The sequence below is a fragment of the Microcaecilia unicolor genome, chromosome 9 (assembly GCF_901765095.1).
Source record: "Microcaecilia unicolor chromosome 9, aMicUni1.1, whole genome shotgun sequence".
Classification (NCBI taxonomy): domain Eukaryota; kingdom Metazoa; phylum Chordata; class Amphibia; order Gymnophiona; family Siphonopidae; genus Microcaecilia; species Microcaecilia unicolor.
Genome location: NC_044039.1, coordinates 37,980,278 through 37,995,470, shown reverse-complemented (window position 1 = coordinate 37,995,470; position 15,193 = coordinate 37,980,278). Strand labels below are relative to the sequence as shown.

General features: G+C 44.2%; 1 protein-coding gene across 3 annotated transcripts in view; it reads left to right on the top strand.

Annotated features, from left to right (window-relative positions):
* Nucleotides 1–15,193, top strand: part of DUSP16 (dual specificity phosphatase 16) — a 198,628-nt gene that overhangs the window by 154,363 nt on the left and 29,072 nt on the right. For all 3 annotated transcript variants that reach the window (XM_030214783.1, XM_030214784.1, XM_030214785.1), the window contains one exon: nt 6,651–6,814. In XM_030214783.1, the coding sequence (XP_030070643.1) occupies nt 6,651–6,814 (164 nt within the window). The remainder of the gene's footprint in view (nt 1–6,650; nt 6,815–15,193) is intronic.

Here is a 15,193-nt window from a genome sequence, read left to right as displayed (position 1 = left end):
TTGGCAGATGCCTTGTATGATCTGTTGAGAGCATCCTCCAAGTCCTTGGCGTTGGGAGTCGCGGCTCACCACTCCCTTTGGTTGCGAGGTTGGTTGGCAGATGCTGCCTCCAAATCTAAGCTGAGTAAGTTTCCCTTTACAGGTTCTTCGTTGTTTGGAGAAGAGTTGGATAAATTGGTGCGTTCTTTGGGGGATACGAAGGTTCCTTGTCTCCCAGAGGACAGACCTCATCCGTCTAGTCAGTGTATTTTGTTTGGTCGGGCGAGGGATTTCTGTAGGTTTCACACAGGTCGGGGGGCTCAGGCTCAGAGGTCTTGGTTTTTCAACAGAACTCAGTCCTTTCGAGGTTTCCGTAGAGGAGGTAGAGACTTAGACGCTTTTTTCCGGTCCTCCTCCCGTTCTACCTAAGGAAGGTGTGCGGGCCTTTTCTCTGGTTCCTGTAGAAGCTTGGCTGTCACAGTTCTTTCAGAGGTGGGCCCATATTACCTCCGACCAGTGGGCCTTAGAGGTTATTCGAGACGGTTATGCCTTAGAATTCGCCAAGCCTCTTTCAGACGTCTTTCTAGAGTCTCCCTGTCGCTCTCACCACAAAGCAGGCGCGGTACGGGACACTCTACAGAGGCTCTTGGACCTTCAAGCCATTTGCCCAGTCCCCTCTTCAGAGTACAGACAGGGTCGTTATTCCATTTACTTTGTGGTTCCAAAGAAGGAAGGTTCCTTTCGTCCTATTTTGAATCTCAAGGCTGTCAATCGGGCTCTCAAAATCACAAGTTTTCGATCCGTGATAGTGGCAGTTCGTACAGGAGAAGCTTATCTGCATATTCCTATCAGGACCAGTCACCAAAAGTTCTTGAGGTTTGCGATTCTGGGACACCATTTTCAGTTTCGGGCTCTACCGTTTTGCCTCATGACAGCCCCTCGCACATTCACAAAAGTCATGGTAGTGGTGGCAGCGGCTTTCAGAAAAGAAGGGATACTCATCCACCCGTACCTAGACGACTGGCTAATCAGGGAAAAATCTTATCAGGAGAGTCGGCAGGTCACAGACCGAGTGGTACATTTTTTGCTCTCCCTAGGTTGGGTGGTGAACGCAGCCAAGAGCCATCTGATTCCTTTGCAGTCTCTAGAGTATTTAGGGGTTACCTTCGACACGGCGCGGGGTCGCGTTTTTCATCCCCACGGCGGAGTTCTCAAGCTGCGATCTCAGATTCAAGGTTTACTTCACAGTTGCGGTCTTTGTGCTCGAGATTATCTTCAGGTCCTGGGCTCCATGGCAGTGACTATAGAGGTAGTTCCCTGGGCCAGAGCTCACATGAAGTCTCTCCAATTTTCTCTCCTGTCCAGATGGTCCTCTTAGGTGGACTCCCTTCAGGTGAGGTTGCCTCTGTATTCCCAGGAGCGCAGCAGTCTTTTCTGATGGCTGCGGATGGAGAATCTTACTACAGGAATGCCTCTAGAGTCTCCACAGTGGACAGCTTTAATGTCCAATGCCAGTCTCCGGGGCTGGGGAGCCCATTGCTTAGGCAGGTTAGTACAGGGTCTTTTGTCTCCTCTGGAAGCGTCCCAGTCCATCAATTTCTTGGAGACCAGAGCAATTCGTCTAGCTCTGGAGGAGTTTCGTTTCCTAGTGACAGGCAAGGCAGTGCGAGTTCTGTCGGACAATGCCACAGCAGTGGCCTATGTCAACCGCCAAGGGGTAACGAAGAGTCTACTCTTGAAACGGGAGATGACGAGTCTCATGGCGTGGGCGGAGAATCACCTCACCGCCATTTCAGCCTCCCATGTGGCGGGAGTCGAAAACTTTCAAGCAGATTTTCTCAGTTTGCACACCCTCGATCCAGGGCAATGGTCTCTCAGCTCTCGAGCGTTTCAGCTGATAGGAGCTCAGTGGGGCCATCCAGTCTCAACTCAAAGTTCTTCGCTTCTTCAGTCACCGAAGAGACTCAAGAGCGGCAGGAATAGATGCCCTCTTGCAGCAGTGGCCTTCTGGTCTTCTGTACGCGTTTCCTCCGTTGCCTTTCTTGGGATCGAGGCTCACGGAGGTCCGGTAGTCCTGGTGGCTCCAGATTGGCCCAGACGTCCGTGGTACACGGACCTCCAGTGTCTTTTGTCAGCATCTCCTCTTCGTCTTCCTGTTCACACGGACCTTCTGTTGCAAGGACCGATTCCTCATCCAGACCCGGCTCGGTTTTTGTCTTACGGCTTGGCTCTTGAACGGGCTCGCTTAGCTAAGAGAGGATATTCCGCTCCAGTGATTGCTACTATGCTTCAGTCGCGTCGTCGGTCTACGTCTCTAAATTATATTCACACCTGGAGGATTTTTGAGGCTTGGTGTTCAGATGCTGGTATTGCTCCTTTCCGGGCTTCAGTGGCACAGATGTTAGACTTTCTACAGCGGGGCTTTGATAAAGGTTTGTCTCTCCTCTTAAGGTGCAGGTTGCAGTCCTTTCCTGTTTCCGAGGTCGGATACGAGGTAAGTCTTTGGCTAGTCTTGCAGATGTCTCACGTTTTTTGAAGGGAGTTAGTCTTCTCCACCCACCAGCCAGAGCGATCTTTCCATCTTGGGATCTCAATCTTGTGCTTTCAGCTCTGTCAGGTCCTCCTTTTGAACCGTTGTGTTCTTGTTCCCTTAAGGATTTTGCTCTCAAGACAGTGTTTTTAGTGGCCATTGCTTCAGCTAGGAGGGTCTCAGAGCTGCAAGCCTTTTCCTGCAGACCTCCATTTTTGGAGTTTTCCAAGGAGCGTCTGGTGTCTTTTTTCCTGCCTAAGGTAGTTTCTCGCTTTTCATTTTCCCCAGTCGGTTTTCCTTCCTGTTCTGGAGTCTTCCTCGGGCTCGGAGGATCAGAGGAAGTTGCATACTTTGGATATTAAGAGAGTTATTAAACGCTATCTGGCAGTTACTGAAGACTTTTGGTGCACGGATCATCTTTTTGTCCTTGCCAGGCGGCGTAAGGGTTTGACCGCTTCTAAACCCACTATATCTTGGTGGATTAAGGAAATGATAGCTTCTTGTTATTTTCTCGCCGGGAGAGCAGTCCCGGAGAGTGTTAAAGTGCACTCCACGAGGGGACAAGCGGCTTCATGGGCAGAGCGATTCTTAGTGCCACCTGCAGACATTTGTAAAGTGGCGACGTGGGCCTCTCTCCATTCCTTTTCTAGACACTACAGACTAGATGTTCAGTGTCGGCAGGAGGCCGTCTTTGCAACTCGAGTACTCACAGCGGGTTTGCTAGGGTCCCTCCCTTAGGACTACTGCATTGTTACTTCCCATCAGTCCAATCCTGGGCCGGTCCGGAGGGATGCTAAGGAAGGAGAAATTAGACCTTACCTGTTAATTTGCTTTCCTTCCGGACCGGCCCAGGTCCCTCCCGTATTCTTTCAAGGCTACAGACTTGTATATGGTTCGGGGTTTGGCTCTTTCAGTTGTTGGCGACGGAGCTGCTCTGCAAGTTTACAGTTTCTGCATTAAAAAAAAAAAAAATATATACAGTGGGGGAAATAAGTATTTGATCCCTTGCTGATTTTGTAAGTTTGCCCACTGACAAAGACATGAGCAGCCCATAATTGAAGGGTAGGTTATTGGTAACAGTGAGAGATAGCACATCACAAATTAAATCCGGAAAATCACATTGTGGAAAGTATATGAATTTATTTGCATTCTGCAGAGGGAAATAAGTATTTGATCCCCCACCAACCAGTAAGAGATCTGGCCCCTACAGACCAGGTAGATGCTCCAAATCAACTCGTTACCTGCATGACAGACAGCTGTCGGCAATGGTCACCTGTATGAAAGACACCTGTCCACAGACTCAGTGAATCAGTCAGACTCTAACCTCTACAAAATGGCCAAGAGCAAGGAGCTGTCTAAGGATGTCAGGGACAAGATCATACACCTGCACAAGGCTGGAATGGGCTACAAAACCATCAGTAAGACGCTGGGCGAGAAGGAGACAACTGTTGGTGCCATAGTAAGAAAATGGAAGAAGTACAAAATGACTGTCAATCGACAAAGATCTGGGGCTCCACGCAAAATCTCACCTCGTGGGGTATCCTTGATCATGAGGAAGGTTAGAAATCAGCCTACAACTACAAGGGGGGAACTTGTCAATGATCTCAAGGCAGCTGGGACCACTGTCACCACGAAAACCATTGGTAACACATTACGACATAACGGATTGCAATCCTGCAGTGCCCGCAAGGTCCCCCTGCTCCGGAAGGCACATGTGACGGCCCATCTGAAGTTTGCCAGTGTTCACCTGGATGATGCCGAGAGTGATTGGGAGAAGGTGCTGTGGTCAGATGAGACAAAAATTGAGCTCTTTGGCATGAACTCAACTCGCCGTGTTTGGAGGAAGAGAAATGCTGCCTATGACCCAAATAACACCGTCCCCACTGTCAAGCATGGAGGTGGAAATGTTATGTTTTGGGGGTGTTTCTCTGCTAAGGGCACAGGACTACTTCACCGCATCAATGGGAGAATGGATGGGGCCATGTACCGTACAATTCTGAGTGACAACCTCCTTCCCTCCGCCAGGGCCTTAAAAATGGGTCATGGCTGGGTCTTCCAGCACGACAATGACCCAAAACATACAGCCAAGGCAACAAAGGAGTGGCTCAGGAAGAAGCACATTAGGGTCATGGAGTGGCCTAGCCAGTCACCAGACCTTAATCCCATTGAAAACTTATGGAGGGAGCTGAAGCTGCGAGTTGCCAAGCGACAGCCCAGAACTCTTAATGATTTAGAGATGATCTGCAAAGAGGAGTGGACCAAAATTCCTCCTGACATGTGTGCAAACCTCATCATCAACTACAGAAGACGTCTGACCGCTGTGCTTGCCAACAAGGGTTTTGCCACCAAGTATTAGGTCTTGTTTACCAGAGGGATTAAATACTTATTTCCCTCTGCAGAATGCAAATAAATTCATATACTTTCCACAATGTGATTTTCCGGATTTAATTTGTGATGTGCTATCTCTCACTGTTACCAATAACCTACCCTTCAATTATGGGCTGCTCATGTCTTTGTCAGTGGGCAAACTTACAAAATCAGCAAGGGATCAAATACTTATTTCCCCCACTGTATATATATATATAATAAAAGTTATGTTTGAGCCATACCTCTTCTCCGTTGGAAGTTGGTGGTGAGCATTATTACACGGCCTGGCCATTGTTGAAACACGTTTTATGAGTGTTTTTTGTGGCTGCTTTGATTCCACGGGGCACAGAACGTTGATCTTTCCTTTCTTTCCTGCTTTGTTATTCAAATACTGAGGCTAAGGTCACATGGCCAGGGCTCGTATTGGCTCTCTAGAATCAGAATTTTCTCAGTCTCTACCTGCTGGAAGGCGTGCACAACCCATCAGTCCAATCCTGGGCCAGTCCGGAGGGACTAAAGGAAAGCAAATTAGCAGGTAAGGTCAAATTTCTCCTCACGCAAGCTTATGCATGAGAAGTCCTGGTGTCAGCAGCTGCAGGCACACTGCCAATACCAGGACTACTTGTACATGAACACATGAGCAGATGTCTACAGGCAGGAAGCAGCACTAAAAGAAGGGGAGTGGCTGGGGCACTATATTTACATGGCTGGCGGGGCCTCGGCATCCAAATGCCGCTTTGAGACTTTTTGGATGTTTTTCTCTTTTGAAAATGAGCCCCAAAGTCTACTTATACATGCACCATGCATGAAATTCCTAGGTTGTGTAGTTAGCAAGAGTTTGTGTGTGCATGTATTTTATAAAATATGCATGTACGTGCATAAAGTATACACACGTTTACACCTTTAGAGCAAGTATAAATTTTTGCGCTACTAGGGGTCATTGTAGGAGACTAATTTATGAGTGTACATAGGCGCTCTGTTATAAAATTATCCCCTGTGTTTGGAAGGTGACTCCTTCTTAAGGAAGCCAAACTCAGATGGTGTTTGTCTTACAAATGGATTCTGTTCATGCAGTTGTAATTTTTCATATCTTACTGTTGTACATGTTCCAAAGTGTTTAATAAAAACTGAATAATTGAAATATATGTATGTTTGCCATATTCATTTTAATTGAATCAAGATCTTCCAATAACTTCAGAAAAGGTGAAGTCGTTAAATCAGCATATAGTGTAATGATCTTGGGATAACCACATCCCTTAATGTGCCAGGGCTAGCACTAATTAGCAAAATTTGGCTGAATGAGAAGTGGTGCATAAAGAATTATGCGATTAGGCTATTTTTAAGCATGGGGGACAGTCAAGAATTATGTGGTTAGGGCAATTTTGTCCTGAAAGCATTTGCAAAGAGTTAGAGGGAGCTTTAAAACAATGAATTCTGTAGAAGGAGGAGGCTCTGAAAGAAAAATGAAGACATTCCAAGTTCGTTCCAAGCTCCAATATCCTTGTTGTGGGCGTATGAAACAAATTAAGTTCTGGATTGCAGACCAGACTTGGCAGATGGCAACAGCAACTGTGGAAATGAGACAACTGCAGCTGTAATTATTTTTCTCCGTTTGGTGGGAGAGGGCGGAAGGGCAGTGGTAAATGGTAGAAATGAGTTGCCGTATTTGTGTGTGTGTAGTGAAAAAGACAATTAAGAGAGACTTTTATTCAATTGCTGTAACTGTTAGGCTTAATTGATGATCTTCTATGGAAAATCTCTCCTTCCTTCTTAGGTGGCTTTGCAGAATTCGCGGACTGTTTCCCTGGCCTTTGTGAAGGAAAAGCTGCTGTTGTTCCCACATGTATTTCTCAGCCTTGCCTTCCTGTCTCTAACATTGGGCCAACCCGAATTCTGCCTCATCTGTATTTGGGCTGCCAGAGAGATGTCCTCAACAAGGTGAGCAGTTTATATATGTGCTTTTAAGAAATTATATGCTTTGGCTTGAAATATGAAGAACTATTTTATCAAGAGTGATGTTAAAAGCTGTAGCTAAAAATAAAGAGCATCATGTTTACAAGAAAAACATATTACTTTTCCAGTTTTTACAGAGTACTGTTTAGGTAGCTTATCAGGGTTATTGAATTTTGTAATTTAATTTGGAATGTCATTGGCTAATATGAAAACTAGTCTACCATCAGTTAATCAAACACGTCTTTAAGGTGTGTTGCACTAATTTGTGGTTTCTAATCTATCTAGACTCTGTGTGAAAGTTTTTTGTTTGGCATTTCTTTTTACTACATATTTCATAAGTCTGAAAACATCTCAAGCAGTCAAGGTACCTCTTATTTCCCTATGTGTTGAAGAAAAATACATACATGTATTCAGTGATATGCATTATATGTGCTGTGGATATGACGTACACATAATAGCATTATTCAAAAAATAGTAAGTAGAAATTCAACTGTGTATACAACTAACTTTGTTAGATATTCAGAAATTCCACATGTTAGGTGAGGAAGCAAAGCAGTATTTACACAGCGTGGCACTGTAAAACAGTGGTCCCTTATAGTCCACACCAGACCAGTCCAGAACCAATGGGTTGTGCCTGTCAACCAGCAGATAGAGCTGTCACTTTTTTTTTTTTAACATTTGGTTGGGGATTTTTTTTAGCTTGTAAATAAACAACTATTATGGGGGTCAGGTTGTCTTCAAATTTCCTTCAGTAAGTTCGGTTAAGTCTGTTAGACAATTGTCTTCATCCTTGACCTGTAAAGCTACTTCAGTTTGGAATTCCCTTCTTATTTCAGTCCGCTCTCTAAGGGATTATTCTAAATTTAGAAAACAACTTAAAACTTTCTTATTCAAGAAATATGTAGGTTGATCTATATTTTAGACTGTGATGTAGTATTGTAATTCCCAGATAATTTGTTTTTGTGATCCGCATGGAATTGTATAGGCTTTTGCAGAATATAAAGCAGATATATAATGTAATGTTAACTCTGGTTCAAAGCTGCTCGCTGCCTTCTTTCTGGTTCAAAGCTGCCACTGTTTCTAGGCACAGGGCTATATCGGTGTGGTCCTCCTCTTTGTCCTGTTGAGAAAATTTGCCTTACTTCCACATACACTGAAGCTCTTTTTCTTTTTTTTTAACAAATTAATTTTCCTAACCTGTTCTATATTCTCGCCCTCATTGCCCCCTCCCCCTTCTCTATCACCTTGGGACTCTGTCATCCAACACATTATAGAGCTATCTTGTCAATAACCTAATTGTTACATCCTTGGGGACTTTGTTCACTATGACAGCCATTTGTTTAGAAAAGGTTTTAAAAACTGTTTTCTTTATGGAAGGACTGTAGTTAAAGGCAACATGTTTCTGCTCTACAAAGGAGTGGGATCAGGCCTCCTCTCAGGAGGGATCACTGCCCCCCCCCCCCCAAGTGGAAAACAAGGGCCCATCTAGCCAAGACCTAGGCTGTAACCCCCCAGCAAGCTGTTCCATACGTTTTGGGAGATATTGACATTAGTTACTACTGTCTCCCTAGAAGAATGTTTTTTCTCAGTCCTCTACTGTCACCTTCAGATTAGATTCACTTCTCTCAAAGCTCTTGAACTTTCTGCAAGCCCTCCATCCCAACCTTCCATTTGTGATTAACTGTAGTCTCACCTCTGGAGAAGTTTCTCATTGCTGAAGTAGTAAGGCCTATTTTAAAAATGGGAAACCTGCTCAAATGGCGAGAGGAACAGACTCCTACCAGAGAATTGTGGAGGACAAAGATGACTGAACTAATGCACCAGGAGCTCTGTGGTGTAGTTTCATCAATTAACCATGGAAAAGACCCCGACGCTTTTAGGAAAGTCTGGGGAAAATATTGGAACACTCTCCACCCTGCTACTAGACGCCACATTCTTCATAAGCTGACAAGCACGCAAGGGAGGGGAGAAGCACCCCACACGGACTGAGTGGAGATGTATCTATGTCAACCACATCTATATTTGTAGGGATTGGGAAGGGGGGGGGGGGAAACGGACTTATAGTATATACGTTAAGCCACGAAAGGTGGAGGGCTATAAGACCCAAAGCTCTCTACGTTATAGTTCACCTGCTAAATTTCTAAAGTTTATATAATATACTGACATTGCATTTTTTTCCAATGTTTGATAGACGTATAACAGCGATACAGCTGAAGGTTGTAAGGGATGGGTGGGGGGAGGGGGGGCAGGAAGGGTGGAATGATGATAAATGGTGATGAAACAATCGTTTTTCTAGTTACTTGTACCTTGGCTTGCGGAATTACCAGAACTATGCTGAGAATGTTGGTTATATGTTTTGTTATTTCATCAATAAAAATTATTGAACCATAAAAATGGGAAACCTGGACCACACCTCCCTTTAGTTATTTCTGACCTTCTTTTTTTTTTTTTTTTTAATTCTTTATTTATATTTTCGATATATCATTTACAAGAATAATCTTGCGAACATAAAACAGGTAAGTAATAAGTACTATTAATGTTCTCTTCCTGCATTATTTAATATCCACAAAAGGAAAGAAATTTAAAAAGAAAAAATATCTTATGCAGAAAGAAGTATATTAAACTTCAATTAAGAAACACAATTAACCTTTCTTAGACCTCAAAACGAGGGGGGAGTGATAGAGTTAGAGAAGTAATCAAAACTAATGACTTTAAACAAAGGTAAAAGCTGCCATTTCTCCAAGTTATTTCTACATATTCCTACATATTACTTCAGTTGTTTCATTTCTAGAAACGATTTCAGTTGTTCCGGTGAAAAGAAGTTATATTTAGTTTGACCTAGTTTGACTACACATTTAGCCGGATATGCCAAAAAGAAAGATCCCCCAATATCCATTGTCTTTTGTTTTAAAGCAAGAAATGCCTTTCTTTTCTGTTGTGTTTGTTTTGTCACATCTGGATACATCCAGACTTTAGACCCACAAAATTGTGCCTTGGAATTCCGAAAGTAAAGTCTTAAAATATTGTTGTAGTCTTGCTCAAAGACCAAAGAAATTATTAATGTAGCTCTATCCAATACTATTTCCATAGATTGTTCCAAAATTTCAGAGATATTTTGTAGATCAGGCATATTCTGTTCAATACCTTGTAATTCCCCCTTTGGTTTAGGAATAAAATAAATCTTATTTATTGGAGGAATAGAGTCTGGGGGGATTTTTAATATCTCAGTCAAATATCTACGCAATGTATCAATCGGGGTTACCCCTGTTAACTTGGGAAAATTCAAAAGACGGAGGTTAAGCCTTCTGTTATAGTTCTCTAGTTGTTCAATTTTCCTCCTCATATCCATATTATCTTTAAGAGCTACATCTTTAAAGTCCTTAAGCATATCCACTTCTTTCCTCAAAGTTGTCACTTGCTTTGTTAAATCTTCTTTTACGGAATCAACAGTTACTTTTAAACCCTCGAACTTGGCATTTAAATTTATAACATCACCTGAGGTTTGCTGCAGTGTAGTGTTCATCCGGTCCAACATCACCCAAAGTGTTTCTAGTGTCACCTCCGGATTTTTTGCTGAGGGAAACCAAGTTCCATCAGCTTTCAGAGCCGTTTGTTGCGGTCTTGGGTCCTCGCTGGTTGCCGCCTCCGATACACTTCCGGGATCGGTGGGGTTTCCCTCCAGGGCCGCAATCGACGCTGGGCACGGAGGGATCGTCGATGTGGATGGTGGCGAAAGGGAGGCTTCCTCTCCCTGCGGGGAGCTCGCTTCTCCGAGAACCCCCGCTATGGGATCTACTTCCCTCTGAGACTTGGAGAAACCGGGAAAGTATCGTTCCAGAGACGCTTGGGCTGGGGAAGACGTTAAGGTAGGCTGAGGAACATTCCTTAACGTTCCCTTCCTTTTGGAATGAGGCATTATCGCACTGAGGTAAAATATCCCCAAAAACGCTCGGAGCTCTCTACCAACCTTTCGGTCTGGCAGCCATCTTGACACGCCCCCCTTTATCTTCTGACCTTCTTTAAATAGCCCTATTAGTAGAATGAGCAGTTTGTACACAACTGAGAGCTTTTGTAGACAAAATGAATATCCTCTATCTTAGACAATTGGGCTTTAGAGAACAGCATAATACAGAAACCAGTCTCATAGTGATGCTGAGTAAGTTACATAACTTCCTTGAAAGGAGAAAGCTTGTCCTGCTGGTCTCCTTAGACCTCACAGGCACTTTTTGATCTAGTAGATCATTCCCTTTTAATGACATGTTTCCAGGAGTGTGGTCTCAAATGTTTCTGCTTCTTTTTGTCAGACTGCTTTTTCTACATATCCTTCATGGGCTTGTGCTGACATGTGGGGTGCCTCAGGACTCAATCCTCTCACCTCTTATTTAACTTCTTGAGCCCTTTAGCAGTCTTTGTTCAGTCCCTGGGAATCAGTGCTCACTTCTTTGCAGACAGCATTCAGCTGATTACCTTACACTAAGGCTTGAGCTGGTAAGCATCAGCTGGTGTTTGGGGGGGGGGGGGGGAGAGTGCATCAACCTGCAGGAGCTTGGGTGGGCAGCTGGCATGCTCTCTTGGGAGCCTTGCCATGCTAGGAGCAGCACTCAGGCTCAAGGAAATAAGTACAGTTTCATGGCAGTTCAAGCTGTCTCTAGACCAGTAGCAGTGTAGCACATTATCTCATGGAAAAAAATGGAGGCTCATGTCTGATCAGGCCAAATGCTGTTCCTGCTGGGGCAACTTGTAGCAGTGAGGCTTTTGCCATGGCAAGACAGCGGGGCATACCGATATCAAGGAGAGCCTGGCAGGAAATTGCCTTGTAGGAACAGAGCCTTTGGATACTGAAGGAATAGACAGCTCAAGAATGTCAGCTACATTGGCTCCTACCTCTTCAGTTCCTTTAGAGACAGTTTCTCCAGCACCCATGCTAGAAAGAATTGGTGCCCTAAGGAGAATCTTCTGGGGACCAGGAGAAAGCCCAGAACTCCTGGGAGCAGGGACCTATTTGTCCTTGGAATTTGTTGCTTAATTAGTAATATAGTAGCATAGTAGGTTTTATATAGGAGAAGGGGAGGTTGTGCCACAGAGAATGAGTTTAGGACTAGGGATTTGGAGGAACCAAGGCTGGAGGCACTGGAGGACTAGTATTCCCAGTCTGTGGTTGATGGTGTTATTGAAGTGTGGTGGGGCTTCCACTGTGGTAGCTAGAGGGGCCTCGTTCGACCCCCTGGAGAGAAGAGTTCTCATGTGGGGGATAAGGGAAGGTGATGACCCTACAGTGGTGCACCTCTTCCACAAGGAGGAACTGTCATCCATCATGGGTCAAATCTTGGAGGCACTGAGCATTTCAGAAACCCCCAGTCCAAGAGTTGGTCTCAGTAAGGGATCCTATCCAGGAGGGAATTAGAAAGTCTCCTAAAACCTTTCTGCCATATCAAATGATTTGAGCCCTCATATTACAAAGTGGAAAGCTCCAGAAGCTGGGTTCAGAGTTTACAGGGCCATGGGTAAATCCTAATTTCTGGTGCCAGAAAAGAAGGAGAAGTTGAAACAGCCCACTGTGACAGCGGTTACTAAAACTACCATCCTGGCTGAGAGTGTCACAGCCTTGGAGGTTGTTCAGGATTGCAAACTAGAGACCTTATTGAACTGCCATTTGAGATGATTGCATTAGGTCTCCAAGGTAGTGGTCTGTAGTGTCTGTGTCTCCAGAGCCTATGTGCTTTGGACACAGAAGTCCCATGAAGAGTCAACAGAGAGAGACCCAGGATGTTCCTCAAGAGTCTGCATGTATTGAAGCAAGCTTGGCTTTTGTGGTGAATGCCTTATATGATCTCATCAGAACTTCAGCAAAGAGCAAAATGGTCTTGGCTGGGCTCCAGAACTGTGCTGTGGCCATAACCTGAAAGATATAACTTAGCAGGCTCGCCTTTCAATGGAAGCCGCTGTTTAGGGAAGACTTGGAGAATTTGGTAAAGGATCTGGGTAAAACCCCAGAGGTTGCTGGAAGATAAGCCCAAGGCCTCACTGTGTATAGCTTTCAGCAGGCCAACGTCCATGGTGTGTGCTTGGGTCAAGTTTCAGTTGTGCCAATTCTTTCCTTCTTGCAAGAGGGACACAAGGAAGGTTTGGTAGTTGACTCATTGAAAGTGTAGTTAGTGTGCTACAGGAGTTGCACCCCACTTCTTCAGAAGGGTTGCACATATTAGGTCTCCAGTGAGGAGGCAAGTTCACCTGGTTGGAACTTGAATTTGGTGCTTTGAGCCATTGAAAAAGGTGACTATTAAGGACTTTATGATATTAAGACTATATTAAGACCATGTTCAATGGCTATCTCTTCAGCATGGAAGCTCTCAGAATTGCAAATGTTATCCTGTCAGGAGTCCTTTTTTTGCATTTCAGATGCTGGTGTTTCCATCTTTAGGAGAGAGGATTGTGGGAAATAGTTTGTTTCTCCATCTCTTGGATATTCACTGAATTCTTATGTGGTACTTGGAGGTTTTGCTTGAGTTTCAGAGGTCATATTATGCCTTTTGGTGGCACTAATAAAGGCATAGCAGCTTCAAAAGCCACCATTGCTCATTGGCATAAAAAGAGACTAGTTCTTTGGCCTATAAACTCAAGGATTGATTGCCACCTAAAGGTTTAAGAGCAGACTCTCTCAGCATGTTGCAGCTTCTTGAGCAGAGTTGCATGCAGTTTCACCTGAGGAAATTTGTAAAGCAGTGACTTGATTTACTTCATATTTTTGCTGAACACTATCAGCTGGATGCTGTTTTTTTGTTTTTTTAGGGGGGGATGTTTGGATTTTGCTCACAGCTTTTCAGTAGTAGCTCAAGGTGAGTTACATTCAGGTATACTAGGTGTTTCCCTGTCCCTGGAGGGCTCACAATCTAAGCTTGTACCTGAGGCAATGGAGAGTTAAGTGGCTTGCCAAGATCACAAGGAGCAGCAGTAGGATTTGAACCAGCCACCTCTGGATGTCAAGAATGGTGCTATAACCACTAGGCCACTCCTCCACTCCAGGAAAGAATTGCCATAAAGCATGGAATTCGGAAAAGGTATTTTGTTCAATCCCATTTGTTCTGCACAGGTTTGGTGAGGACAAATAAGGAAGGGAAAATTTGGTTCTTACCTACTAATTCTTTACTTGAGTCCCATCAGACCAGTCCAGAGTTCCTTCCCTAAACCATGTATTCTTCTTCTTTCCTGTATTTGGTGAGAAGAGTTTGGAGTGCTTCTGCTGATCCCGTGTGTGGTGATTGTTAACCTGGAACTTTGGATTCCCCTTTTCATGGAGAAATAGGGAGATATTTCACAATGCTTGCTTAAACATACTTGTGAGCTTGGGGCTGCATGGTACCCCTATAAACTAGAGATCACAAGTGATTAATTGGCCTCTGTCTCTGTGTGCTGCTTGGTAGACACAACCCATTGGCTCTGGATTTGTCTGTTGGGTCTCAAGGAAAGAAAATTAGAAGGAAAGACCAAACTTCCTTTACCATTTTCACTAGTGTGTGTTAAAAAAAAAAAAAAAAGGAAAAGAAATAAAAACCCTCTAAAACTAAAACCAGGTAGGGGGGAATTTTAATAAGCACCATGAGCATGTAAAATAGTGTTTTACTCACTCAAGTAGATGCTTACAAAAGTGCCGCAGGTTATACACACACAGAAGCAAGCACTAGGAAAACACAATGCATACTTCTATGTGATTTTATGTAGGCATATCTAGGGGCAGGATCTTCACTTTCAAGAGTGTTAGAAAAATGCAATAATATAAAGGTTTTGTTGGCAGCTGTTTATAGATATAAAATCTTGTCATGTGGTTCCTTTTTCCTGATTTAGCAGGAGTAGAAGAGGCAGGGAGCATGGGATCAGAGAGCTCAAATAAAAATGTTGCTTTTTGCTTGTTTTTGCTATTGAGAAAACGTATGGGCCCTTTTACTAAGCTGCAATAAAAGGGGCCCTGCACTAGTGGCGGTGGCCATTTTTGCCATGTGCTGAGGTCTTTTTTACCGCAGCTATGGTAAGATTGCACTTACCGTGTGGCCGTACGGGGGGAAAACTTACTGCCACCCATTGAGGTTGCGATAAAGACTCGCACACTAACCAGGCTGTGAACAGCACTGTCTGATTACTGCCGGGTAACTGCTGTGGTAAAAAAAATAGGAACCTATTTTTCCCTAGTGTTGGAAATGCTGCACACTGGGGGTGGAATTGGGCCGGTGGTAGTTCCAAATTAGTACATAAGTATTACCATACTGGGACAGACTGAAGGTCCATCAAGCCCAGCATCCTGTTTCCAACAGTGGCCAATCCAGGTCACAAGTACCTGGCAAGATCCCAAAAAAGTTCAATACATTTTAT